Source organism: Strigops habroptila, chromosome 9, assembly GCF_004027225.2.
Source record: "Strigops habroptila isolate Jane chromosome 9, bStrHab1.2.pri, whole genome shotgun sequence".
Classification (NCBI taxonomy): domain Eukaryota; kingdom Metazoa; phylum Chordata; class Aves; order Psittaciformes; family Psittacidae; genus Strigops; species Strigops habroptila.
In genome coordinates this window covers 44023587-44048183 of record NC_044285.2, presented here as the reverse complement: position 1 = coordinate 44048183, position 24597 = coordinate 44023587, and the positions used below count along the sequence as shown (strand labels likewise).

At 60.2% G+C, this 24597-nt stretch overlaps 4 protein-coding genes across 7 annotated transcripts in view; 3 read left to right on the top strand and 1 right to left on the bottom strand.

The window, feature by feature from the left end:
- Positions 1 to 212: 212 nt before the first annotated feature.
- LOC115603093 (translation initiation factor IF-2-like) lies at positions 213 to 4123 on the top strand. Its single transcript, XM_030474702.1, has 7 exons — positions 213 to 812; positions 1243 to 1365; positions 1675 to 1767; positions 2179 to 2279; positions 3064 to 3136; positions 3678 to 3749; positions 3930 to 4123. The coding sequence occupies exons 1-7, from the start codon at positions 269 to 271 to the stop codon at positions 3983 to 3985; spliced, it is 1062 nt and encodes a 353-aa protein (XP_030330562.1). The 5' UTR covers positions 213 to 268; the 3' UTR covers positions 3986 to 4123.
- A 952-nt stretch (positions 4124 to 5075) lies between these two features.
- On the top strand, positions 5076 to 14022 carry SLC7A3 (solute carrier family 7 member 3). Of its 4 annotated transcripts, none has more exons than XM_030474706.1 (12): positions 5076 to 5133; positions 8787 to 9189; positions 9389 to 9547; positions 9625 to 9799; positions 9901 to 10013; positions 10676 to 10898; positions 11053 to 11192; positions 11272 to 11374; positions 11971 to 12182; positions 12740 to 12906; positions 13027 to 13135; positions 13228 to 14017. In XM_030474706.1, exons 1-12 carry the CDS (start codon positions 5107 to 5109, stop codon positions 13359 to 13361), a joined length of 1965 nt encoding a protein of 654 aa, XP_030330566.1. In that variant the 5' UTR covers positions 5076 to 5106; the 3' UTR covers positions 13362 to 14017. The 4 variants fall into 4 exon arrangements, with proteins under 4 accessions (XP_030330566.1, XP_030330567.1, XP_030330568.1 ...); XM_030474707.2 differs by lacking the exon at positions 5076 to 5133 and adding an exon at positions 6523 to 6686; XM_030474705.2 differs by lacking the exon at positions 5076 to 5133 and adding an exon at positions 6660 to 6921 and having other exon boundaries at positions 13228 to 14022.
- A 7379-nt stretch (positions 14023 to 21401) lies between these two features.
- On the bottom strand, positions 21402 to 24439 carry LOC115603070 (nuclear cap-binding protein subunit 2). The gene is made up of 4 exons (XM_030474619.1): positions 24150 to 24439; positions 23781 to 23962; positions 22841 to 22979; positions 21402 to 22155 (listed from the first exon to the last, which is right to left on the bottom strand). The coding sequence occupies exons 1-4, from the start codon at positions 24273 to 24275 to the stop codon at positions 22057 to 22059; spliced, it is 546 nt and encodes a 181-aa protein (XP_030330479.1). The 5' UTR covers positions 24276 to 24439; the 3' UTR covers positions 21402 to 22056.
- The window catches only part of TEX11 (testis expressed 11), a 29963-nt gene continuing 29282 nt past the window's right edge, over positions 23917 to 24597 (top strand). The window contains exon 1 of the mRNA XM_030474615.1: positions 23917 to 23987. The gene's annotated coding sequence lies outside the window, so the exon portion shown is untranslated. The remainder of the gene's footprint in view (positions 23988 to 24597) is intronic.

Below are 24597 nucleotides of genomic sequence, written 5' to 3'. Positions count from 1 at the left end.
GGCGTTGAACCGGGAGGGGTGCGGGCGGTCCTCCGGGGCGGCAGGGGGCGCCGCAGCGGGAGGCGTGCGGGTGGTCCTCCGGGGCAGCAGGGGGCGCCGCAGCGGCAGGAGTGCGGGTGGTCCTCCGGGGCAGCAGGGGGCGCCGCAGCGGCAGGAGTGCGGGTGGTCCTCCGGGGCGGCAGGGGGCGCCGCAGCGGGAGGAGTGCGGGTGGTCCTCCGGGGCGGCAGGGGGCGCGGCGCGGCGCGGCGCGGCGCGGGGCGGTGCGGGATGCGGCGGGCGGAGGGCCCCGGCTCGCCGCTGTGCGCGGCCCCGCTGCGGGAGGCGCGCGGCGGGGGGTCGCCGCCGTCCTCGCTATACCTCAGCTTCTTCGAGCAGGAGTGCCGCGACATCGTCGCGCGCCTGCGCCAGGCCGCCGAGCCCTCGCCGGGGCAGGGTGACCGCAGCGCGCTCTGGCCCGACGCCGCCGCGTTCGTCACCTCAACGCCGCTGCGGGACTCGCCGCCCCGGGACGATGCGGCCCCGGACAGCGCCGCCCGCCCGCGCGCGCCTGTCCCTGAGGCGGCCGCGGCTCCGGCTCCGGACCCGGCCCGGGGCGGGCCCCGCCGCCTCCCGCAGCGCGCTGCCGGCGCGTGCCCCGGCTCCCGCCCGCGCGCCCTGCCCCGCACAGCGGCCCCGCGCGGCGCCGCACAGCAGCGCTGCGGGCGGCAGGGCCCCGCGGGCTGCGGCGGCAGGAGGGCCCCGCCGGGCCCGGAGCTCCCCAAGGCCGGGAAGGGGCTCGGGGCCCCGAGATCCAGGCTCCCGCAGCCCGCAGGTGAGGGGGGTCGCTGGGGAGAGGCCCCAGCGCGGCGGCCGCTTTCCCCGCACCGCGAACCTCTCTCTGTCCCCAGGTGCCGCGCTGAGGCCGGTGCCCGCGGCCGGGTGCGGGCTCCAGCCCCCCCGGCAGGGCTCCGCAGCCGGCGCCGCCTCCCGGCGCCCCCAGACCCGCTCCCCGCGACAGAGGGACCCAAAGTAACCGCATGTGCGGGGCGCGGGAGGGGCCGGGGGGAGCCGGCGGGCCCGGGGACACCGCCGGCGCCGTGTCAGCCCGTCCTGCCGGGCGCCGCCAGCAGCCCCGGGGCTTGGAGCCCTCACCGGGGGTGCCGGTGCCCGCAGGCCGGGCCGGGCTGCCCCAGGCGCAGTGCGGCTGCTTCGGAGTAGCAGCTCTGTGCGTAACGTTCGTGCTTGGCGTTTCCCCGCTGCAGGTGCTGCCCGTGCCGGAGCACTCAGACAGCCCTCCCGGGGGCTCTCCACAGCAATTCCTGCTGCGGCTTCTCGCTCCCGGCTGCGGCCTCTGAGAAAGGTGGCTTCCCCCAAGCGGTTCCGCGGTAAGGGGGAGCCTGGGCAGGAACCTGGCGGCGCCAGCGGCGCGGGAGGGGGGAGCTGCTGCGCCGGGAAGAACGTTCAGGTCAAGGCTGGTGCTGAGGGAGGGACAGGAGGGGGCCCGGGTGCCCGGGCTCAGGGGAGGGGCAGCCCCTTTCCCTGGGGAGGCACCAGCAAAGAGCCTCAGCACATCTGGTGCTCCGGCTCACGCACAGGGCAGGCAGCGGCCCTGGGCAGTGCATGTTGCTGTCAGGCACTCTCTGAGCAGAGGCTGATGCTCTTTGCTTTCCTTTCCTGCACTCCATCCACTTCAGGATCAACTACCCAGGAGCTGGTGTGCAATAGGACCCAAGAGCTGGAGAAAAATGAGAGCAAAGAATGGCTGGTTGGGACCGTCCTGGGCGTGGGTGAGCAGTATTCCATGGTGTGGTCCCATGCAGGATCAGGGAGCTGGAGCTGATCCCCTGTAGAAAAGAGCCCTCTGGAGCTTACCTGGCTCCTGACTGCCAAAGGCCTGCTGAAAACCAGGCATGGTGAGGAGAGTCTGCGTGTCTGTGCTGGGCTCTGGTGGGTTCTCACCTTGTGTTGGGGTGAGCCCGGGGAAACGGGGACAGCTCAGAGCTGCTGGGAGCTGCACTGTGCAGGAGAACCTTCTCCCAGCAGCACCCGTACAGGCCAGGCCAGCAGAAGCTGCTGTGCTGAAGGGGCTTGAAGACCTCTGGCTCCCTTGGACAGGTTCTGCCCCTGGTCTGGAGCAGCAGCGGGGTTGAAGAGGGGCTGGGAATGGCAGTTTCTAGTGATGACACTTCTCTCCACAGGTAAGGCTGACCAGACGTGGGTGTGTGGGGAGCCCTCTCTTTGTAGTGAGATATCCTCTGACCCAGCCCCAGGGTGTGGGGATGCTGTCACTGCTGAGCAGGTAAGAGCCAGCTGTGCCCTGGCACCACTGAGCCTCGCTCAGCCGGTGGTTTGGGTCAACTCTGCTAGAGTGAGAGGTGATGGGGCCTGTGGCTGCCAGTTTCTGGGGTGGCACCTGAGGTGTTTTAGCCTTTCCCTGGGGTTTACACAAGACCTTGTGCATTTGCTGCATGGCTTTACCACCTCTCCACTGCTCAGAGCACTGCAGGCTCCTATCCAGTTATTTTTTTAAGAGGTTTTTGAAAGCTGCACACCCTCTGTGCCTTGTGGTGTCACTTTTATACCTCCTGATATGTGGGATGTGTCCCCAGGATGGGGTGAGCAGAGCCTTGCAGCAAGGTGGGGCTCCAAGGTGTGGAATCTCCTACCTGCAAAATGCATCTGTGCTTTTGCCAGCAGTTTTGGGGCTCTTTGCTCTCCTGCCAGGTTGGTTCTTGTGACCCATGGGCACTGGCAGGTGCTCCCTGACAAGTGACCAGTGGCTCCTTTGCCAGGCACCGCTGCTGCGCTGAGCACCCCTTGGCAGTGGTGGGTGTGAGGCTGGGTTCTTGGTTGTGCTGCCCTGGAACAGGCCCAGGCTCCTGCAGCAGGGCTGGGTGTCAGATGGAGCTCTGCTCTGACATGCTGAGGGGCTGAGCAGGGCTCCCTAAGCCCAGAGAACCACTGGTGTGTGTGTGCTGCCTGCAGAGATGCTCCTCCACAGGATGGGCTGTGCTCGCGCTGTGCTGCAGCTCGTTTTGGGGGGTGAACACCCCTGCGTCACACTTAGACTCTGCCCTTGCCAGTCTGCAGGTGATCAGCTGTCTCAGGAGCTGAAGCATGTGAAGAGCGAGCTGGAGCGAGTGAAGGGCGAGCTTGGTACGTGGGGCTGGCTGGTTTGGGGGCTGTGGGACACCCTCAATCCAGGTGATACCCCCTGCACTTGTATCTGGAGCCTGGGGCCTGCCGCTCTGGGGGATGGAATCACAGAATCCCAGCCTGGTTTGGGTTGGGAGGGACCTTAAAGCTCATCCACTTCCAACCCCCTGCCACGGGCAGGGACACCTTCCACTAGAGCAGGTTGCTCCAAGCCCCTGTGTCCAACCTGGCCTTGAACACTGCCAGGGATGGGGCAGCCACAGCTTCTCTGGGCACCCTGTGCCAGTGCCTCAGCACCCTCACAGGGAAGAGCTTCTGCCTCAGAGCTCATCTCAATCTCCCCTCTGGCAGGTTAAAGCCCTTCCCCTTGGCCTGTCCCTACATCCCCTGTCCAAAGCCCCTCTCCAGGTTTCTTGTCGGCTCCAGAATTCTTGGGGCTGGTTTTCATGGGGCAGAGCAGGACACTCGCTGCTGCTGGCAGGTCTGGTTGTGGGGTGCTCAGGGCGGGCTGGGCACACACCTACTTGCCTCCTGCCTGCAGCTGACAAGACTGCCCAGTGTGAAGCCTATCGCCGGACGATCTGCTCCTTGCAGGCTCGGCTCAGGGCAGCAGGTACGTTCCCCTCGCTGGGGTGAGCCCTCGCCCCAGGCGGGCTGCAGGGATACTCCAGTGATCCTTTGCCAGGGTAGCTGAGGGCTGCTCGGTGGAAGGGATGCAGCTCTTGGCCTTCTCCGTGTGGCGGGTGCTTGGTGCTGGGAGCAGCAGAGCTTCGATGCTGCCTTTGCTCCCCAGGAATGTGTCTGGAAGATGCAGCAAAGGAGGAAGGTGGTGACTTGGGGAGAGCCTGACAGCAGCACATGGAGACAGAGCCACAACAGCCACTTGTTTGCCCACCTGAGCTGCTGGGACAGTGATACGTGGATCTTTTGAACTAATTCATTTTGCACTCCTTGTATTTAAAATAAAGGATTTGTATTTAAAACAAACCTCGCTTTTTGCAGTGAGGCTTTGCTGTCTCCTGGGCTTGGGCTAGTGACTGGTGCTGCCCCCTGTTCTCCTGGGCAGAAAGGGCAGCTCTGTGTCCGGCGGTTCCGGTAGCTGGTTCTGCTCAGCCACACTTACATGGTGAAGGTGGGTGCTGGTGGATGGAGGCACAGCATGGCTCTGGGGAAGCCTTTCTGGACAAACCTGGTGCTTCCAGGTGGGATACTTGGATGTGGTGGTGGCATGCAGGTTTCTGCCTTAAAACTATCTTCATGCTGGGTGTGGGAAGAGCCAGTGCTGGCTGATGGCACACTGGGTTTCTGCAGCCATTTAGCTGCTATTTATCATTTCTTAGCTGGTGGGTGCAGGTGGGGGGGAAGCAGCTCTTGGGACTCAGTCCCTTACTGTTCCCTCCTGCTGGTGCTGGAGGCCCTGCCCTGCTGCCTTCTGTCTCTTGCAGGTTGATGCAGGCTCCTTGTTGTGCTGCCTCACGTCTGGGTGAGACCCTGGAGACTCTGGCTTAGCTGGAGCTGGCAGCATTCAGAGAGTGGGCCGGGAAGACCAGCCTGCTCCTGCTCCCTGTTACCTCTGGCTGGTGTTCCTGGCTGCCCTGGAGTGCAGCCTGTGCCCATCCCAGGGGTGGCTGCTCTGGGATGTTCCATCTGCTCTCCCAGCCATGCTCGGCGCTTGGTTGCTGAGACAAGTGGCTCTGGTGCACTCTAGTGCGCCCATACCCTCCCTGTATGCGCACGTTAAAGAGAACTTGGTGCAGGTACTAAGGGAGCCAACTAGGAAAGGTGCCTCCCTAGGTTTGTTGTCATGAGGGACTCATGAGCCAAGTGGTGATCGGTGCTTGGCTTGGTCACAGTGACCACAAACTTTCAAATAACTGGTGGTAGGAGGAAAACAGCCATCAAAACTTCGACCCTGGGCATGGGGAGAGCAGACGTCGGGCTGCTGAAGGAGCTGGTTGGACCCCTGCAGTATGGGCCCCGGCAATCGGCCTTTGAAGGTATTGGGCACCAGGAATGCTGGTCACTTTTTAAGTGACCATCCAGCCTGGCCTGGAATGTCTCCAGGGATGAGGCATCCACCACCTCTCTGGGCAACCCGTGCCAGGGTTTTACCACCCTCACTGCACAAAGTTTCTTCTTCACATCCAGCCTTGATCTCCCTCTTTTAGTTTAAACCCATCACCCCTCGTCTTGACACAACAGGCCCTGCTGAAAAGTCTTTCCCCATCTCTCTTACAGGCCCCTTTCCATTGCCTTGAGGTCATTTTGCCGAGTGGGGGCTTTTTGTCTCCTGGGCCCTTGTGTGTGCTCCCCGCCTGCTCTGCTGTCACAGCCCTTTGCCTCTGGTTCTGCCTCTCGCATCCCCGGCGGTGGCGCTGGAGCAGAGCCCTGCCCGCGGTGCCAGGCTGGGGCTGGCTCCTGCGGCATCGCTGCCGGCTGCCGTGGGCTGCTCACGACCCGCGACCGCTGGGTTGCACCAGGAGCAGGTCTCTGGCGGCTGCGGAGGATGGTGCTGCTCTGCCGAGACGGGTCTTTCCCATCGCTCGGCGCTGCCTGTTGCTCCCGGAGCTGAGGAGGCTGCAGCGGGCCTGGGCGCTGGCCGGGACCCCCCCGCTGCAGGGGACGCGGGGGTCGGGGCAGAGTCCCCCTCACGGCAGCGGGGCTGGCTCTGCCCTCCCGGCACAGCCGGGCTCGGGGCACCCTCAGCCGCCCCCTCCGTGGCTTTTCCCAGGGGAACACGGGGAATGCTTGTGACAGGCTGAGAGAGCTGGGCTGGGTCAGCCTGGAGAAGGGAAGGCTCCTGAAGGGGAGACCTTAGAGCAGCTCCAGTGCCTAAAGGGGCTCCAGGAAACCTGGAGAGGGGCTTTGGACAAGGGCCTGTAGGGACAGGACAAGGGGAATGGCTTTAACCTGCCAGAGGGGAGGTTGAGATGAGCTCTGAGGCAGAAGCTCTTCCCTGTGAGGGTGCTGAGGCGCTGGCACAGGGTGCCCAGAGAAGCTGTGGCTGCCCCATCCCTGGCAGTGTTCAAGGCCAGGTTGGACACAGGGGCTTGGAGCAACCTGCTCTAGTGGAAGGTGTCCCTGTCCGTGGCAGGGGCTTGGAACTGGATGAGCTTTAGGGTCCCTTCCAACCCAAACCAGTCTGGGGTTCTATGATTCTATGCCGAGCCGTGCTGACACACCCCCCCCACCCCCCCGCCCCGGTGCCGTTTATGCCTCGTTATTTTAAAAGAATGAACATCAGTGACTGGAGGGCGGCCGAGCACAGGGCACCGGTGGAGCTGGGAGGGGACGGGGCTTCCTCGCACCCCCACGGGGCTTGTCCCGCTCGCCCGGCGCTTTCCCCGGGGCGGCGGGCGGGTCTGCGGCGAGCCGGGGACTCGGGGGGCATGGCCGAGCGCCGGTGCCTGTTCCTGATGCTCGGCTGGGGCGGTGCGATCCGGAACCCGGCGGGCGGAGCCCGGTCCACGTTCCTACCCCTTCGGCAGTGGCGGCAGTCCCGGGGTGAGCAGAGCGGGACCGCACCGGTACGAGCCGAGCCGCGCCACCGGTGAGTCGCGGCGGGCGCCGCCGGCGGGCCGGGCGCGGCCTGGCGCAACCGGTGCTGCGCTTGCATCAGCCGCCGCCCGCACGTGCTGTACCGGTCCCCGTCTCCGGGGCAGCGCTGGGCTCCCGGCGGGATGGAGCGTGGCTGGGAGCTCCTCGGGGCTGGAGACGCCCCCGCGGGTGCTGGGGGAGGGGGTCCCGAGCGGGGATTGACGGCCCTCGGGATGCGGCGGGGTGCGGTGAGTACCGGGGTGCGGTGGGTACCGGGATGCGGTAGGTGCCGGGGTGCGGTGGGTACCGGGATGCGGTAGGTGCCGGGATGCACCGCCTGTCGCCCGGCACGTTGCCGCTCCTCTGCCCGCCCGATGCTCTCCCGTCTTCGGCGACAACGTGGCTTCTGCGCGGCTCGGCCAGCTTCCCCGGAGCCACTTGCTTCCCCGACCCCCGCAGCCACTTGCCCTAGGCCGGCTCCTGTGGCGGGTGCTGCGGGTCTGGGTGCTCTAACGTGCTCTTTCCGCGGGGCAGCAGGGCCCGCGCGGTTCCTGCTCGGGGCCGTTGGCGCGTTTTTTGCGGAAGGGCTGAGCACGATCCCGCTGCCGGCCCCGCGCCAGCAGCGCGCGGAGGTGCTTCGTTTCGGTTGTCAGAAATGGTTGGAGCCACCCAGCACCGCTGGGGAGGGCAGCAGAGCACTCCGGGCACTTGTTCCCTTGAAGCCTGTCCCAGAGGCTGCACATGGGATGGGACAGCTCCTTGGGGTAGGACTGGGCTGAATAGAGATTTTAAGTGTGTGCCAGCTGAGCAGGAGGTTTCATAGAATCCCAGGCTGGTTTGGGTTAGAAGGGACCTTAAAGCTCATTCAGTTCCAACCCCTTGCCACGGGCAGGGACACCTTCCACTAGAGCAGGTTGCTCCAAGCCCCTGTGTCCAACCTGGCCTTGAACACTGCCAGGGATGGGGCAGCCACAGCTTCTCTGGGCACCCTGTGCCAGCGCCTCAGCACCCTCACAGGGAAGAGCTTCTGCCTCAGAGCTCATCTCAATCTCCCCTCTGGCAGGTTAAAGCCCTTCCCCTTGTCCTGTCCCTACAGGCCCTTGTCCAAAGCCCCTCTCCAGGTTTCTTGTAGCCTCTTTGGGCACTGGAGCTGCTCTAAGGTCTCCCCTTAAGGAGCCTTCTCTGGTTCGCTGGTTATGGGGAAGCAGCCAAGCTGGTGGCTGCCACTGCGAACCCCATAATCCCCCTCAGAGGAAAAGGGTCACAAAGTTACCCCCGTGTGTACTGACACTGATACAGCTTGGTGTCAGTGCAGCCAAGTCCAGCGCTAGCTGGAGTGTGTTTCGTTTCCCAATGGAGGGAGCAGAGGGCAGGGAGAAGGTGCTGATGGTTGGGTGGTACTGGGCACAGGATACCAGCCTTGGCTGTGAGCACTGGGAACTGCTTTTCCCACAGCTCCTTTCACCCTGTGCCAGGTGCCTGCTGCACAGGGTGCTTGTCTCCCAGCAGCTTTTGGGCACGGATGGCTGCTGTGAGCAAAGGGGTGTTGCAGAGGAGAACTGCAGCCTGCGGAGCACACGAGGGATGTGCTCCGGGGCCTGTGCTGTGTGTGTGGCCACGCAGCCCTGCCGAGGGCGTAGCGCAGATGCTGGGAGCGAAGAACGGCCACATCCCAGTGAGTCAGCCAAACCCTCCTCTGGAGGAATGCTTCTCCTCTCTGCCATTGCTGCTGTGCGTGCCCACGCGCCGGGCCGGAGGGATGCGCCAGCAGCAAGTCTGGGCTGAGGCATCTCCAGGCAGCCAAATTAGTGGGGAGTTGCTGGGAGACAGTGGGCAAACCCTGGGATGTGCCCGGGGGCCATGTGGTGGGGCTCATGCAGTGCTTGTGCAATGAGCCTGTTCCCCACCACGGGTTCACCAGGTTCAGCCCTGGCTCGCTGCGCACGTGGGGTACGCACAGCCCCAGCCTCTGTCCCACCAGCGTGGTGGGGCTCAGTGCTGACGGGTCGGCTGGGAGCAGGCACGGCTCCAGTGGGCACCGCTGCCTGCCCTGCTCCCACAGCGTGGGTCCTGCAGGACACTGAGCTTCATGCTCCTATGGTCCCTTCTGCAGGGGCTTCGAGCAGCTGAGCACCACCCAGGAGAGGACTTTGGGAAAAAAATGACCAGTGTTGGGAAGAAGCTGATCCGCCGGCGCGTGGTGGATCTGAGCTCCGAGGACACGCGTTTCGCTCGCTGCCTCTCCACGCTGGACCTCATAGCCCTGGGGGTTGGCAGCACGCTGGGGGCCGGTGTGTACGTGCTGGCCGGGGAGGTGGCCAAGGATATGGCTGGTCCCTCCATCGTCCTCTGCTTTTTGGTGGCTGCTCTCTCATCGGTACTGGCCGGACTCTGCTATGCAGAGTTTGGGGCCCGCGTCCCCAAGACTGGCTCTGCCTACCTCTACAGCTACGTCACCGTTGGCGAGATCTGGGCTTTCACAACTGGCTGGAACCTCATTCTCTCCTACGTGATAGGTGTGGGGCTGGGCTGGGTGCTGGCACGTGTGCTTGGGCTCCTTCCAGCACCGCGCTGGCAGTGTGGGGGGCTTGTGGGCCAGCATGTGGTGCTGTGGGTGCAGGGTGTGGGGTGGGATCAGTGGGGAGGTGGGTGCTGGGGTGGCCGGTGCTGCTCTGTCCTGGGCTCAGACTGATGCATAGATTTGCCGTTGACCAGGTACAGCCAGCGTGGCTCGAGCCTGGAGTGCGGCATTTGACAACATCATTGATAACCACATCTCCAACTTCTTCATGAACAAGACCACACTGCACCTGCCAGGGGTGCTGGCTGAGCGCCCGGACTTCTTTGCCCTGATCCTGATTGGGATGCTCACTGGTGAGTGTGCAGGGGTGGCTCTGCAGGTGGTGGCACAGGGGCCAGCAGGTCCCCACTCACCCCTTCCATCCTCGCAGCGCTGCTCGCCTTCGGCGTCAACGAGTCTGCCCTCGTGAACAAAATCTTCACGGCGATGAACCTGGTGGTGCTGGGCTTTGTCATCATCGCTGGCTTTGTGAAGGGAGACATCAAGAACTGGCAGCTCTCAGAGGAGGACTACATCAACCTCTCGTACCTGCAGCCGCTGGTCAAGTGAGGAGTGCAACAGTGCCACGCCAGGGGCTGGCACGGGGCTCGCACCAGCCCCGTGGTCCGTGCACCCCATGGCAGCTGCTCTCCTCCCTCTTTTCCAGGAAAGCAGACTTCGGCTCCGGCGGGTTTGTCCCCTTTGGGCTGGAAGGGATCCTGACTGGTGCTGCCACTTGTTTCTATGCCTTCGTGGGCTTTGACTGCATTGCCACCACAGGTACTGCTGTGGGCAAGCGCAGCTGGCTGGGGCCCGTGGGGAGGGTGCTCCGTGGCGTGGGAAGTAGCTTGTCCCGCTGCTCCTGGGAGGTTTCCCCATCCCCAGCTGGGCCGGCACACAAGGGCTTACAGGGAAAGGGGCTCCCGGTGCCCGGGGTGGGAGCAGGGCTGCACCCTGCCTGTGCAGGCAGCTCCGGGACAGCGGGAGCCTTCCTGCTGCTGAGCCGAGCCTGTGCCGGTGCTGGGAATTGCTGTGGCCTCTGGGTTATTTCCCAGCCCTGCGCAGCATGTTTTCCGAGTGAGTGAGCTCCGCAGGGCCCATGCTGTCCCGAGGGCTCCACCATTCCTCCCGTCCTCCCAGGAATCTGCTTCGTGGGTGGCTGGTACAGGCTGTTCTGCCTGGCCCCCCTGCCTGTGCCTCCCGGCCTGGGCTGCCCGGAGCCTGCCCCCTCCCCTCCCGCGCGGGTCACGGAGCCCTGGCAGGAGCGCGGTGCCCCGGGGCTGCTCGCTGTGCCCACGCACACGGGGGTTCAGACCCCCCCCTGCAGCAGCTCCTGCCTGCTGCTGGCCAGCCCCACGCTGCCGCGAACGGCCCCGCTGCGGCTCGTCCCCTGGGGCTGCGCTGCGGAGCGGGGACCGATGCTGCCTCGTGTATTCGCACAGGGGAGGAAGCCAAGAACCCACAGCGCTCCATCCCCATTGGCATCATCGTGTCCCTCCTCATCTGCTTCGTGGCTTATTTTGGGGTCTCTGCAGCCCTGACCCTCATGGTGCCCTATTTTCTCCTGAACAAGAAGAGCCCCTTGCCTGAGGCTTTCAAGGCAGTGGGCTGGGAGCCCGCCCGGTACGCTGTTGCTGTTGGCTCGCTCTGTGCCCTCTCCACCAGGTAGGGCTGGCTCCATCCCTGGCATGGCACAGGGACCAGCAGCACACATCCTGCCAGGGCTGGGGGTTCTGCTGTCCTGCTCCTGGCACAGAGCTGGTCCCATCCCTGTGGGCAGCTCTCCTAGCAGCCCCTGAGCCATCTCTTCCCTTGGCAGCTTGTTGGGCTCCATGTTCCCAATGCCTCGTGTCATCTATGCCATGGCAGAGGACGGGCTGCTCTTCAAGTTCCTCTCCAGCATCAACAGCCGCACAAAGACCCCTCTGTCAGCCACCATCACCTCGGGGCTCCTCGCAGGTACAGCTCCCGGCTGCTGCCTCACGCTCGGCCCCATGGTGGTCCAGAGTTGTGCTCATGCCACACGTCCTCATTGCAGCGGTGATGGCCTTCCTGTTTGACCTGAAGGACCTGGTGGACCTCATGTCGATCGGCACGCTGCTGGCTTACTCCCTGGTGGCGGTGTGTGTGCTCATCCTCCGGTGGGTGTCTCCTCGCTTGTGCTGGTGCTCAGGGTCCACGTGCCTTACGTTAAGCCTGGGCTTGTGCCCACAGCTTTCTCCTGGGGGATGCAGCCTGGGGAAGTATCAAGCCCCCAAGGTGAAGGCTGGTCACAAGAGGTGGTTGTAGGGAGGTGGGGTTGGTCTCTGCTCCCAAGGAACAAGCGACAGGACAAGAGGAAACGGCTCAAACTGCACCAGGGGAGGTTTAGGTGGAGATTAGGGACAATTCCTTCCCCAGAGGGTGCTCAGGCATTGGAACAGGCTGCCCAGGGCTGTGCTGGAGTCACCGTCCCTGCAAGTATTCACACCCCGTGTAGCCGAGGCCTCAGTGCCATGGGTTAGTGGTGGCCTTGGCAGTGCTGGGCAACGGTTGGACTGGATGAGCTTAAAGGTCTTTTCCACCTTAGTTGATTCTATGACTCTAAGAGCCTGCGCAGTGTCTCTGGGCACATCCATGGAGTGCCTGTCACAGGGCTGCTGCCAGAGCAGCACCTAGGGCTGGAGGAGCAGGAGGGGTATGAGGCTGCTGCCCGCTGTCCCCTCAGGCTCTGTTGCAGCTTGTCGCATCTGTTCAGGTACCAGACCGGGCAGCTGAACTCCCCGAAGGCCATGGAAATGCTGGAGCAGAACGGGAATGAGGAGGAGAGGGTGATCATGAACCCGACTGTCACCAATGCCAGCGCCCCGCAGAAGGAGACGCTGTCCCTGGTGATGCTCTTCAACCCTCCTGTGGACACCCCCACCATGCTCTCGGGGCGCATCGTCTATGTCTGTGTGTCGCTCATAGGTGAGTGAGTGGGAGCCAGCAGCTGATGTGCTCTTCTGCCAGGGCTGGGACACCTCCGCAGAGCCAGGAGGGGACAGCGAGCATGTCAGGAGGAGGAGAGGGGCTGGGCAGCACTGATTGCCAGCTGCTGCGCGCAGTGCCAGCAGGCGCCAGACCCACCGCACCCTGAGCAGGGCATGGCTGGGGTTTGGGGTGCACAGAGGCTTATGGAACACATGGTTGCTGAGCCAGGCATGTGCAGGTGGTCCCTGTGACTTGCCTGGCCCAGGCTGGCACTCAGTAAGGTGGTCCCCAGGTCCCTGAGAGCGCTTAGGCTCAGCCAGCAAGGTTTGATCCACCCAACAGCGCTTAACTGTGCAGCCGGGCCTGGGAACGCCTCAGAGCTGGGTCTGAGCTCAGCCAAGTGCAGGCTCCCCTCGGCTCACCGGGCTTTGGGGTGGGTGTTGGAGGCAGCGCGTGCTGGACCTGAGCAGGAGCAGTGGGTGCCGCAGCCCAGCCACTGGTGAGGCTCAGGGTCCCACGTGCTGTGCAGCCCCCAACTGCTCCCTCTCTTGCAGCCACACTGATCACGGTCATCTGCGTGGTGCTGACCCTCCAGGTGTCGGCACTGAAGGACGGCAGCGTGGGCTGCATCGTGGCCCTGGCGCTGCTCATCGCGGCCCTGCTCATTCCCACCATCGTCATTTGGAGGCAGCCGCAGAGCAACGCGCGGTTGAACTTCAAGGTGAGTGCAGCCCCCAGCAGCTCAGCGTCTGCACCCCCACGGGCCCTGGCAGGGTTTGTGCCATTGCAGGGTCTGCCAGGGCTTGTGGCAGTGTCAGGTACTGTGTCTCGTCCCTTGCAGGTACCTTTCCTCCCCCTCCTGCCGATTTTCAGCATCTTTGTGAACATCCTGCTGATGGTACAGCTGAGTGCTGGTACTTGGGTACGCTTTGCCGTCTGGATGGCCGTGGGTAGGTGTCCTGCAGAGGGGAGCACGGTGCCTGCAGGGTCTCCCCTGGGGGGCTGCTACACTGCACATTTCATTGTGGAAACTCCCCTGCAGGTTTTATGATTTACTTCGGCTATGGGATCCGAAACAGCGTGGAGGGGAAATCCGCGGAGGAATCCTGTGCCACAGGAGAAAAGCCTCTGCACCAGCCTGGACTGGACTCTGGCCCTGGCACTGCTGCAGTCTGAGCTACCAGGCACTGGCACTCCGAGGACCTCGGCCAGTATTCCCGCTTTGAGATACAGTACATCCATCCCCTCTCCCATGGGAGCAAGTCCCAAGAGTCAGGACCATGGAGCCAGGTCGTGCGTTGCCCATTCCCCTTGCAGAGTACAGGTACCAGAGATGAGCTCCTGGTGGCCCGGGGCTGGTCTCTGCCTGCCCTGAGCCCTGCTGAGGGTAGTGACACCGGCACGGCCCTCGTGCCGGGAGCTGCTGTCAGCACTGCTGCTTTCCCTGCGCATGGGCAGCCCCATGCAATGGTGCAGCTCTGTTTGTGCTGTCTGTCCATGTGGCTGTGGTCAATACCTCCTCTCTGTGCTTTCCAAGCACCAGGCATGTACACAGCAGCCATAGCTGGAGCTGTGTGACAAGGCCTGGGGCCGCTCGTTCTGGTACTGCCCAGTGCTCCCTGGCAGCACGGAGCTCAGCTGGTGAATCTGTCTCTTGTGCCATCCCATGCTGAGCCCCGTGCTGCCTGGCAGTGCTGCTTGGTGTGAGCATCTAGCTTGGGTGTCTGTGAAGATGTCCACAGTGTAGCCATACCAGTGTCCAACCTCATATGCCTCTGTAGAGTTGGTACTTTAATATTGACTTTTATACCTATTAAACTAAATGTTTTTTTAAGTGCTTGGCTCTGTTGTTCACGCTGCCTCCTGTGTTAATGCCCTGTCATTACAAATCCCTGGGCAGGACCCCACATGCTGCTGGGCCGGGTGCTGAGCTGATGCCAGTGCAGAGCAGGGTTTGCTGTGCTGGGTCAGCTCCCTGCCCAAACCCTGTCCCTGGGACAGGGAACCATGCAGCAGTGCTCCAGGCCAGCTCAACTCAGTGCTGCTGGCATGCCTGCGCAAGGACACCAGCCCGCAGGGGTGGTCACCACTGTGTCACCGGCTCCCAGGGAAGTGGCTGCAGTAAAGGTCTTGGGAATATCCCCTGGAGGCTCCAGCAATGGCTTGCAGTGGAAGCATGCCAGGAGCTGGGCTGCAGCCATGGGAGAAGATGGTAATTCCTCAGTTCTGCTCTGGTCTAAGTCAGCCCTGACAGATTATTTTGCAAAATAAACTAATTTAGGGCAGATGGACCTTGCGTGGGTTTGGCAGCTCCCTGTTTTGTGGCAGGGTTGCTGCACGGTCAGCGGTGCAGGCCCCATGCCATCAGCTCTGCTTGTCCCCGCAGCTGGAGCCAAGCCCTGCCCTGGGTCTGTGCCCACAGCAGAAGGGGCTGTGGCACAGGGTGCCCTGCCAGGGCCTCAGGCTGCAGCCCTTGAGTGCTGCGGGCTCCTGGCACTGGCTCCTCGCAGGTCCTCCAGCTCTCCTGGTCATGCCTGTGCCCCAGTGTGCAGATACCATCCTGCCTGGTGGGTATGTCCTGGCTGGGGCAGTTCATGAGCCCACAGTGCCCCCAGCACCCCTGCACCCAACTCCAGGTGCTGCTGCCCAAGCCTAGTGGTCAAATGGCCTGTGGCAGGGCTGCAGCCCTTGCCCCGGCTTGGCAGTGCTGTAGCCCCCCATGCCTTTGTTTGTGCCTGTGTCCCTGTGCACGTGTGCACATCCATGCCTGTGGCCATGTGGGTCTGTGCCCCGGGCATGTCCATGCCTGGCTCCAGACCATCCCACTGAGCACCAGTCCCAACCTGGGCACCTGCTGGGACTGGCAGAGCTCTGGACGTAGCTGGAGTGCTGGAAGCCCTGGGCAGGTCCCACCACAGCAGCCTAGTAGGGAAGCAGCTCTCTGGCACCATGCTGGTGCAGTGCAGTGGGTTGGTGCCATCCTGCCATGGGCAGCAGCCCTGTCCACCACCAGGCCCATGCCTGGGGGGGCTGCCCCAGCCCCATTCTGGAGCGACCCTGTCCCCCTCTGCCTACTGCATCCTTCGGCACAGAGCTGCCAGGGATGGCACCACATCCTTTGCCAGGCAACACCTCTGGCCTTCCTTGGCCCCACTGGCATTACTGTACATGGAATCACAGAATCCCAGCCTGGTTTGTGTTGGAAGGGACCTTAAAGCTCATCCAGCTCCAACCCCCTGCCACAGGCAGGGACACCTTCCACTAGAGCAGGTTGCTCCAAGCCTCATCCAACCTGGCCCTGAACACTGCCAAGGATGGGTCACCCCAGCACAGCAGCTGGTGGATGAATAACACCCAGCTGAGCCCCAGCACACTGGCACAAGGGAGCACCCACTCCCACTGCTGCTGTGCCAGCCCGCGTGTGGCCTGTGAGGTGCCAATAGCACCTGGGGCTCTCCCACACAGAGAGGGGCCACGAGAGAAGTGTGTTCCAGGTGATGGCTCGTGGGTGCTGGGGCTGCAGGATGAGCTTTCCCCTCCTGTGCCACTCTGGAAGGGGCCATTCCCTGTTCTGAGGAAAGGCAGCAATCAGCAGAGCCTGCTCTCCACCCCTGCACACAGCTGCTGGCGGTTTGCCCGTAACCGGGGGAATTTCCACTCGGATCCAGAGCACAGGCTGTGTTCCTGCCTGCTGCCTGCCCCTCAGCCTTCCAGTGGAGGCCTGCAGGGAGCCAGACAAGCCTGGAGCTGCTCTCCTGCCTGCGCTTCTACCACCGATGGCTACTGTGCAGAGCGGGCACAGGCATGGGCAGGAGCACAGGCAGGGCTGGTGCCTGCTCCTGTGCTCTCCTCCTGGCTGCAGCGCCACTTGGGAGGCTCCCCTGGGAGCCACGCTTGGTTTGTGATCTCCCTTTTGCCACTTGCCCTGGGTTTACAGGTTGCTGAAGGGCTGTTGGCTGGGGCTGTGTTTGGCACAAGCCATGGGCACAGTGCTCCCTCTGGGAGTTAAAATAGGCTGGCCCACGCTGCAGCATGAGGAGATAATGACCTGCCTTCTTCCCTGTAGGACTGGTAGCAGGTACCCTCAGGTCCTCCTCCCCACGGGTGACCGGCCAGTGGAGCAGAGCTTCGCAAGTGGGATACATCCATCAGCAGGGCCCAAGCCCCAGGATCCAGGGAATGCCCCTGGGACAGACGGGGTCCCCGGTGTGACAGAGCGGACTCCTCGCGCTCCGTTGTGCTGCAGCCCCTGCCCATCCCGAGGAGCTGCAGGAGATCAAAGTGCTGCTGGGGAGATTCCTATCACTCCTTACTCACCGTCTCCAGGCAGGTCCCAACCCCTCAGCTCACACACGCTTGACCTGGTTGCTGGCACCAGGCGCTGGCAGGAGGCTGCGTGTGCCTGACAATCCTCCTGGCCCACGCCACAGCAGATGGCCAGCTCTCTAATCACCCCCTTCATGCTCCCCTCGCTTTGCCTTTGCAGGTCTGGCACCATGAGCTGCTGCCCGGCCGTTTCTCCTCTCCTGCTCTTCTTTCTCCCCAGTGCTGCTGCTGGTGGCCCGGCTCCTGCTCTTGTTCCCTGCTCATGCTGCAAACTAGCCAAAGGGCAGGTTCTGTCACAGCCTGGCCCAGGGCTGACAAGGCTGCAGTGACAGCGATGACAATGTGCCTGTGCACAGCGGGTCCTGGTCCCTCAGGACTCCCAGGAGTCCCTCTTGCAGTGTATCCCAGCAGCACCCACACTCTCCCCACCATGGAGGCAAGTGATGTGGAGAGGAGACAGTGGAGGTGGCACGTGCAGTGCGAGAGGGTGGGTCATGGTGCAGCAGGGACAGGGAAGCTGACAATGCCTCGGTGCAGCACATGGAGGTGCCCACAGGCTGGATGAGAGGCCCGAGCTCAGCCAGCATGGACTACAACACCCCCCTTTTGAGCCGTGCAGCTGCACCAGCGCCCGCACATGGAGCTGACGGTGGCTCTGGCAGCGGAGATGGCTGGGAAGAGGATTCTGAGCAACCTGCTCTAGTGGAAGGTGTCCCTGCCCGTGGCAGGGGTTGGAACTGGGTGAGCTTTAAGGTCCCTTCAGCACAAACCAGTCTGTCATTCTATGATTAATTTCCTGCGGTGTGACAGTGCCCAGCCACGTGAGCTGGTCTACTGCTTCTGTGGGGTGGAGGACAACACGGTCCACCTCCTCTACCAAGCACTGTGATGCCAAGCCTGGTGGGCCTGGCTCTGGGGTTTACAGCAAAGTGTGGGATCCTGTATGACACCAGTGGGAGAGGAAGGTGATCAGGGTCTTCTCAGGGCACGGGTGGCTGGGGAGCACCATGAGTATCGTGCTGCCATTCTCCTGACTGCTCTAAAGTGTGCTCTTGTTCCTGGATCTAAGTGGATTCTGAAAGCTGCTGAGGCAACCTGCCTCTCCCCCTCCCCAGTGCAGATGGCTTTGAGTGTGGTGCTCCTGAGTGAAACTGTGGCTGAGGAGCCTGAGGAGGAGCATCGTTTCCTGGCCAACCTGCTTTGCCTGATTAATTTCTTTATCTGGGAGGAATTATGTCTCCGATCACAAGGGATCCAGCAGAAACTCACTGGAGTCCAATTCCTGATCCCCCAGGGAGCCTGAATGGTGGTTTAAGCTCCTTTGGTTGGTGCTGGCGTGAACTCAGCTCATTACAGAAAGAGCATGGCTGTTGGCCAGGGAAATGGGGCCTCTGCTTCCAGCATTCCTTGGGGAGGCAGCCACATGCTTGCTGCTAAGCTGCACCCTGTTTCTCTTGGGTCTCATCAGGTCTCAGTCTGTTGGCTTGGCACTGCCCTAGCAATGTGAGGACGAAGGGGTTTCTCTCATAATAGGACCTTTGTGTGCTGGTGAAAGGTGTCTGGAAGCAGCCTGGGAGCCTGAGTCTCCAAGGCACAGGGTGAGCCCTGGCCAAGAGCTTGGCCAGGGCAGGAGTGGCTGAGCAAGGATCCTTGGGAACGCTCTTGGCAAGGACATCTTTTTGACTGGTGCAGCACAGGCCAAGGGGGTACCTACACGTGGCAGCACGGGCGGAGAGCTGGGGACACCTACTGACTTGTGAACTTTCTCATCTCTCTTTGGTTCTGCCTGGGACTGCTGTAGGAGGAGGGAGGGATCCTGACATTTGCTGTAGCTGTAGTATTTGAAGTGGATTCTTTTAGGCAAATACATGTATTTGAATAAAAGTCAGCACAAATCTCTTTGCAAAGGTTATGTTGAAAGAGGAACAGTGCATAGATTGCTAGCCCTGGTTTGGGACTTGCTGAAGGAGACACACTTCCTTCAGGCTAACATGAGTGGAAGAGGGAGATTTGTGTAAAGCTGAAATCACAGTATCTCATAAAAGCAGGGACTGATGCCTTCTGCAGTCATAAACCAGCCCAGGTGCCTGCCTCAACAGGTTCCTGCGTGTTCTGTCAGATACATAGGACTGGTGTGTCCAACAGGCCACACCAGGCTCTTCCAGGAGCAAACTGAAACTTGCTTTACCTTTCCCTACAGCAAACACAAGAGATTCCTTTGCTAATCCTAGAATTTCATGGCTGAGACCTCTCCTCATCTTCCTTATTTTTTCCTGTTTCCTTGCTGTTTGCCCAGGCAATTATTCTCTCTGTAATTCACATTCTCCACAAGGGACCTCGTGCTGATGCTGCTTTGCCAGGCTGGACAGATGACTGCTTGTAGCTTTTGCTCTCAATGTCCTGCTCCTTTCACTCCACTTCCACCTCAGGAGCAGCCTGCATCACAGAGGCTCTTCTCAGTGCTGTCATTGCTTCAACCTGATGAAGACCGAACATGCAGCTCCCTCAAAGCCTGTGACAGTCGGACAGGCGCCGCAGCCTGACTTGCAGAACAAACAGGTAGGACACATTTCAACAGTCTAAATGCGAATGCAGTTATCAAGACTTCGGGGTAAGGAGAGTGCTAAACTGATTTGAACTGTGTGCCTGGTCTGCAGATGGATGTACAACCATTTCTATTATCTTGGATGAGATAATGCCTGAAAAATCATGATTAGACATTACTGGGCAAGGAGCAGCTGCTATTATCTGCATAATACAACCCCAACTCACAGGCAGGATTTCACTTCAGTGGAATTACCTGCCCAGCTGTTGGTGAAAGGTAAGGGAAGGTTTTCATCTCCTCTGGTCTGCTGTTTGGACCCAAAGAACAGGCTCTTCAGCCATGTTCTTCTGAAAAGGGGAAGAAAGCCCATCAGAAACACAGGGAAGGGAGTTCCCAGTTCCTTGCTCTCTGAAGCACACGCTGGGCTTTTGGTTTGCTTTAAACACTCTTCTGATTGTGGAACAGGCAATAGGATAGGGAAAGTTCTAGAACCTGCTGATGTGAAAAGTAAGGACGTGTCTTCCTCAGAGCAGCCATACACTTTATGAACAACTCCTTGTGACAGGCAGGAATTCAGTCACCCATCTGGCAGCTGTAATCTCTCCATGTCTCAAAGTTCTGGTGAGGCCAGAGACCAGGCAGATTCTGCTTCTTGTCTGAATTCCCTCACTTCTTCCTCCAGTTTCTTGTCTGAAGGACCAGCTGCTTGATCAAACCCTTCCTCTTCTTCCTCCTCTCTTGCTGATGATGTGGACCCATTGGCCTCCTGGTCCGCTGTATCTTTTTCATTACTGGGACAAATACTGTTGTTGTTGTTTGGGCCCCTATCTCAACTATGGTGTCCTCAGATGCAGTTTGGGTCCCAATCTCTACTATCATGTCCTCAGATGTAGTTTGCGCCCCAGTCTCAGCCAAGGTATTCTCAGAGCTGGTTTGGGTCCCTGTCTTAACCACAGTTCTCTGGTAGTACTGAGCAGCGGCTCAGCAGGCACAGGCCAAGCCCCAGTACAATGCCAGAAGCTGCTGGTTTTCACTGGGGTAGGCAAGGCACCCTCCTGTCAGCTGGCCAGCAGCTTGCCAGGGTTACTTGCCTGTTCAGTTGTGAAGTCCCAGGCTATGAGAGGTGATACCTGCCCATGGCACCTGCCCAAACCCTTCCACACAGCCTGCACCCAGGGACCAGCCACGACAGGGCACGCTGCAGTGTTGCCTCACCCAAAAGTTGTCTTCTCTTACACCAGGATGACACCAGATCCCACAAACCCCATAATGTGTTAGTAGTATTAAACAGCTTATGCAAGGGTGAGCAAGGACCTCAGGAGCCTGCGTAATAAAAGCACCCACATCAATCCCAGGTAGGAAGAGAGAGATATATTCCCTCATCCTCTCCACACAGCAAGGCCACCAGTACCAGGGAAAAGCAGAGAGCCATGGTTGTACCAACATGTTCCTAAGCCAGCAGTCAACAACCTTGGTGAGCCACACAGAGGCTGGCTACTGAGTAACTGCTGTAGCTATAGCCTGCTGGGTACAGAGCTGCCCTTGTCTCAGGCCCCACGTTAGGCACTAAAAAGGACGGCAGTGGGCTGCCCTGGGCTGGTCGCCAGATGCCCACCAAGCTGCTTTGTCACTCCCAGGACAGAGGGGAAGAAAATAAGATGGAAAAGAACTCGTGGATCAAGATAAAGGCAGTTTAATAAAGCAGAAGCAAGGCTGTGTGCAGAAGCAAAGGAAAACAGGAGATTTATTATTTCCCATCATCAGGTGATGTCCAGCCAATTCCCAGGAAGCAGGGCTCCAGCAAGTATAGTGGCTGCTCCAGAAGACAAACATAGTAATAGTAAATACCCCTCCTCTCCTCCTTTCTCTTAGCTTTCATTGCTGAGCAGACATCATATGGCATGGAATATCATAGGACCACAGCCTGGTTTGTGTTGGAAGCGACCTTAAAGCTCATCCAGGTCCAACCCCCTGCCACGGGCAGGGACACCTTCCACTAGAGCAGGTTGCTCCAAACCCCTGTGTCCAACCTGGCCTTGAACACTGCCAGGGATGGGGCAGCCACAGCTTCTCTGGGCACCCTGTGCCAGCGCCTCAGCACCCTCACAGGGAACAATGTATTCCCTTTTGTCAGTTGGCGTCAGTTGTCCTAGCCCTGTCCCCATCCAAGATCTTGCCCACCCCCAGCCTACTAGTGATGGGGGAATGTTGGATGTACAGCCTTGATGCTGGGGAGCACTCAGCAGCAGCAGCCAAAACACTGGTGTGTTGTCAACACCTAGTTAGCAATACAAAGCCCTGCACTATGAGGGCTGCTGGGGGGAATTAACTCCATCTCAGCCAGATGCATTCCAACTGTTTATTTAAAACATTACAAAACACTTTCAACAAAATCACAATGAACAGTGAGGATCTGAAAAGCCACACAGCACTGGGGACATCACAAAGAGAAATGCTCTGCAGGCCCTGACCAACCCAAGGGCTAGATGTGCAGTCAAGCACTTCCAAGAGGATGATACTACCTTGTTCCACTTCTCTCAGCCAAACAGCGATACTGCTTTGTAAGCAGATGAGGTTGTAAATTAGAAACCCCAATCTCTTATCTACCTGCAGAAGGTGCCCAGGCACCTGGAGGGCTCTGATGCTGGTAAGCTTTTAAGAAGTTTCTTACGAGAGCAAGCATGGCTGCAGTCACAGCCTGAAGGAAGCCACATGCTGAGCTGCAATGTGAAGACTATCCTAGCACAAGGTGTGTGGGACATGCTGCATTTCTTCTTACCCAGAATCCTCTCCATTTTGTTTCCCTTGTTGCCCTGTATCAGCACAGAGCATCCTCTCTAGCCCAGAAGGAAGGGGGAATGAATACACGTACATCCACAGACTAAGGAGGGTCACCTTTTGCTGGAACTTGGATCTCACTCCCTACCCCAATCCAAGATCTGAGAACAGGGCTAGCTCTGGAAGGACAAAGCCCTCTACGAGCTAGGACCCATGAGGCAATTAGTAGACCGCAGGCTGATGACTCGCCTTCTGCATCTGAATGATCTTGCCAAAGCCACCTCTTCCGACATCGTAGTCTGTCCGGTACTCGTCTCGCACCTGGGGTACAGCAGGAACACAGATATTAGCATCCTGCACTGCCTGTCTCCTGCTAGGCTCCAGAATCATCACCCCCTCCTTGCTTAGCTGGTGGAGAACTAAAGTTCAGGTTAGAAGCACTCTGATTCATTTGAAATCTCCTAAAATAATCCACCAAAAAGGAGGTAATGGTGGTGAAAATGACAAATGAGGATATATCTGATGGTTGAGGTCTTTAATTTGGACAAGAAGCAAACAAGACTCCAAAATATTTGTATTCAGCTTTGCGATCCAGCTTTCTGAATTGCCAGGCTTGGCTTCCAGGGTATTTTCTCCCCTACACCCCGGATATTTTTCTCCAAATCTGCAAAGGAATCTCACTTTTGCAGTGGGGCAGCCTGCTGCATGCTGAGATTAGCCTAGTAGCTACGCTGTCCCCCTCCATGCAAATATGCATAATTTTAAGAATGTCAGCTTGAATTTAGGTTCCATTCTGCTTGCATTGCAGGAATTTTGGAGTCCTACACAGAAATGGCCTTAAGTTCTATTTCTAGCTTTTAACACCAGGTAACAGTTACTGAAACAACCTGGGAGTGGCTAAAGTTCATCATCAGGTCTTTACAGCCTACACATTGTTCTGCATGAGACAAAACTAGCACAGTCTGAGGGGGATCAAGTTCAAGGTATGAACTGGGATTGCCTTTACCTGTCCTCCAGTCTTTCCTCTTCCATACTGCCGCCCCTCCTTAAACCCTGCATCCCAGTCAGTTCGAATGATGCGGTCGTCCAGTCGTGTGCCGTTGACAAAGCGCATGGCGTGCTCAGCGTCTGCCCTTGTGTAGTACCTGGAGCATACTATAAGGAGAAATAAGCACACTATTTTGTTGGGTAGAAGGATAATAAAAGGAAACTATTGTATTGGAGAAGCAAAAAACCCCTGCCTTCCAGCCTTTTCTTCTCTAACTGCTCTTTATGGGATCAAATACTGTATTCATATAAATCCACACTAAAAATAGCTCTCACACAGAAAGGATTCTGAACGTCGATGCTAGTACCTGCACAGACAAGAAGTAGCTTAGGACTGCTTATTCCTAAAGTAGATAAAACATGTTAAAGCTTTGCTAAGGGCAAGAAACCTGTAAAACGCTTTCTTATACTCTGTGAAACTTGACTGAGTTTGAATATGAGGCGCAGGCCTCACGGGAGAGCAAAGACAGTTCAGGGTACGACTTGTACAAGCGTGCACCCTCTGCCTGGGAATGCTGCCATGGCTTATCCTGCTACTTTGCTCAGGTCTAAAGTTAAGCTGAGAAAGTGAACATGTGCCCTGGCCATGCAAGAGCTCAGACTGATGACTGCAACAGTTCTCATTCTGGCCCTAAAATGACTAAGGGAATTAACAAATTCAAGGAGGTCTCTGCACAGCAGCAGTGGCACTGTCCATCTACTGTGCACTCTGCTTCCCAACTGAGGTGGTGCTGTTGGAGCAGCGAGGTTGGAAGGGAAGCGCCTGGCAGAAAGCACCCGATTATCACTGCTTTCGAGGCTTTTCGCAGCAGCCCAGCTAGGCTGGCTGCGCAGGGAGAGGAACCTGAGGTGGCAACCACGCACACGGGCTGGCTGTAGCAGGGAACCAGAAAGGATACTCGACAAAGCAGAAGCCACAGGGGGTCTTCTTGATCTTGTCCAGCCCCATCACAATCCTCTTGACGTCTCCGCACTTGGCGAAGAGCTCCTGGATCTGCTCCTCGGTGGTGTAGAAGGACAGGTTGCCGACATACAGCGTAGAGGAGATCTTCAGGGACTTCTCCTGCAGCTGCCGGCTGCCCTGAGGGCGGACAGCGCGCAGCGGGGTGAGCGCGGCACCGCCCGCTTCCGGCGCCAGGCCCCGCCGGGCACCTGCCGCCTCCTCGCGCGGCCGTGCCCCGGCCGCAGGCCTGCCCCGCTCCCCGGCCCGGCCCCGCCACCTCCCCGGCACCGCCCCGCTCCCCGGCCCGGCCCCGCCGCGGGCGCACCCGGAAGTGCTGGTCGCGGTACTGGCTGATCTCGCAGTAGGAGTCGCTGTTGAGCCCGCTCAGCGTGGTGCTCAGAAGCCCCGACATCGCGCTGCGCCCGCTCCGGGACCCCTCCGCCGTCGCCATCGTGACCAGCGCCGCGACCACCGCCCCGCTCCCGGACCGGCCGCGCCGCCGCCGCGCCGCCCGATTGGCCCCAGCCCCTGTCGCTCGGGGCGGGGAGGCGGGGCCGTAACGGCGCGCAGCCAATCGGCGCGCGGAGCCGTCGGAAGCGCCGGCTTCGGCGCGGTCCCGGCGCGGTCCCGGCATGCCCCGCGGGCTTTTCTCGCACGGGCAGCCGCCGGAGGGGGCGCGCGGGCATGGCGGGGGCGCGGCTCGCGGCCGTGGCAGGTACCAGGGGCGGGCGCGCGGCCCCCGCCGCTCCGGGCCCCGCCTCACCCCCCCCCGG

Bases quoted from the DNA above. Each gene is read 5' to 3' on its own strand.
- LOC115603093 (XM_030474702.1), top strand. From the start codon at position 269: ATGCGGCGGGCGGAGGGCCCCGGCTCGCCGCTGTGCGCGGCCCCGCTG. The intron at 1,366-1,674 runs GTAAGGGGGAGC...CATCCACTTCAG, and splicing joins TTCCCCCAAGCGGTTCCGCG to GATCAACTACCCAGGAGCTG. The intron at 1,768-2,178 runs GTGAGCAGTATT...TTCTCTCCACAG, and splicing joins TGGGACCGTCCTGGGCGTGG to GTAAGGCTGACCAGACGTGG.
- SLC7A3 (XM_030474705.2), top strand. From the start codon at position 6,817: ATGGAGCGTGGCTGGGAGCTCCTCGGGGCTGGAGACGCCCCCGCGGGT. The intron at 12,183-12,739 runs GTGAGTGAGTGG...CCTCTCTTGCAG, and splicing joins TGTCTGTGTGTCGCTCATAG to CCACACTGATCACGGTCATC. The intron at 12,907-13,026 runs GTGAGTGCAGCC...CGTCCCTTGCAG, and splicing joins ACGCGCGGTTGAACTTCAAG to GTACCTTTCCTCCCCCTCCT.
- LOC115603070 (XM_030474619.1), bottom strand. From the start codon at position 24,275: ATGGCGACGGCGGAGGGGTCCCGGAGCGGGCGCAGCGCGATGTCGGGG. The intron at 23,963-24,149 runs GTGCGCCCGCGG...GTCCGCCCTCAG, and splicing joins ACCGCGACCAGCACTTCCGG to GGCAGCCGGCAGCTGCAGGA. The intron at 22,980-23,780 runs GTATCCTTTCTG...AGTATGCTCCAG, and splicing joins TGTGGCTTCTGCTTTGTCGA to GTACTACACAAGGGCAGACG.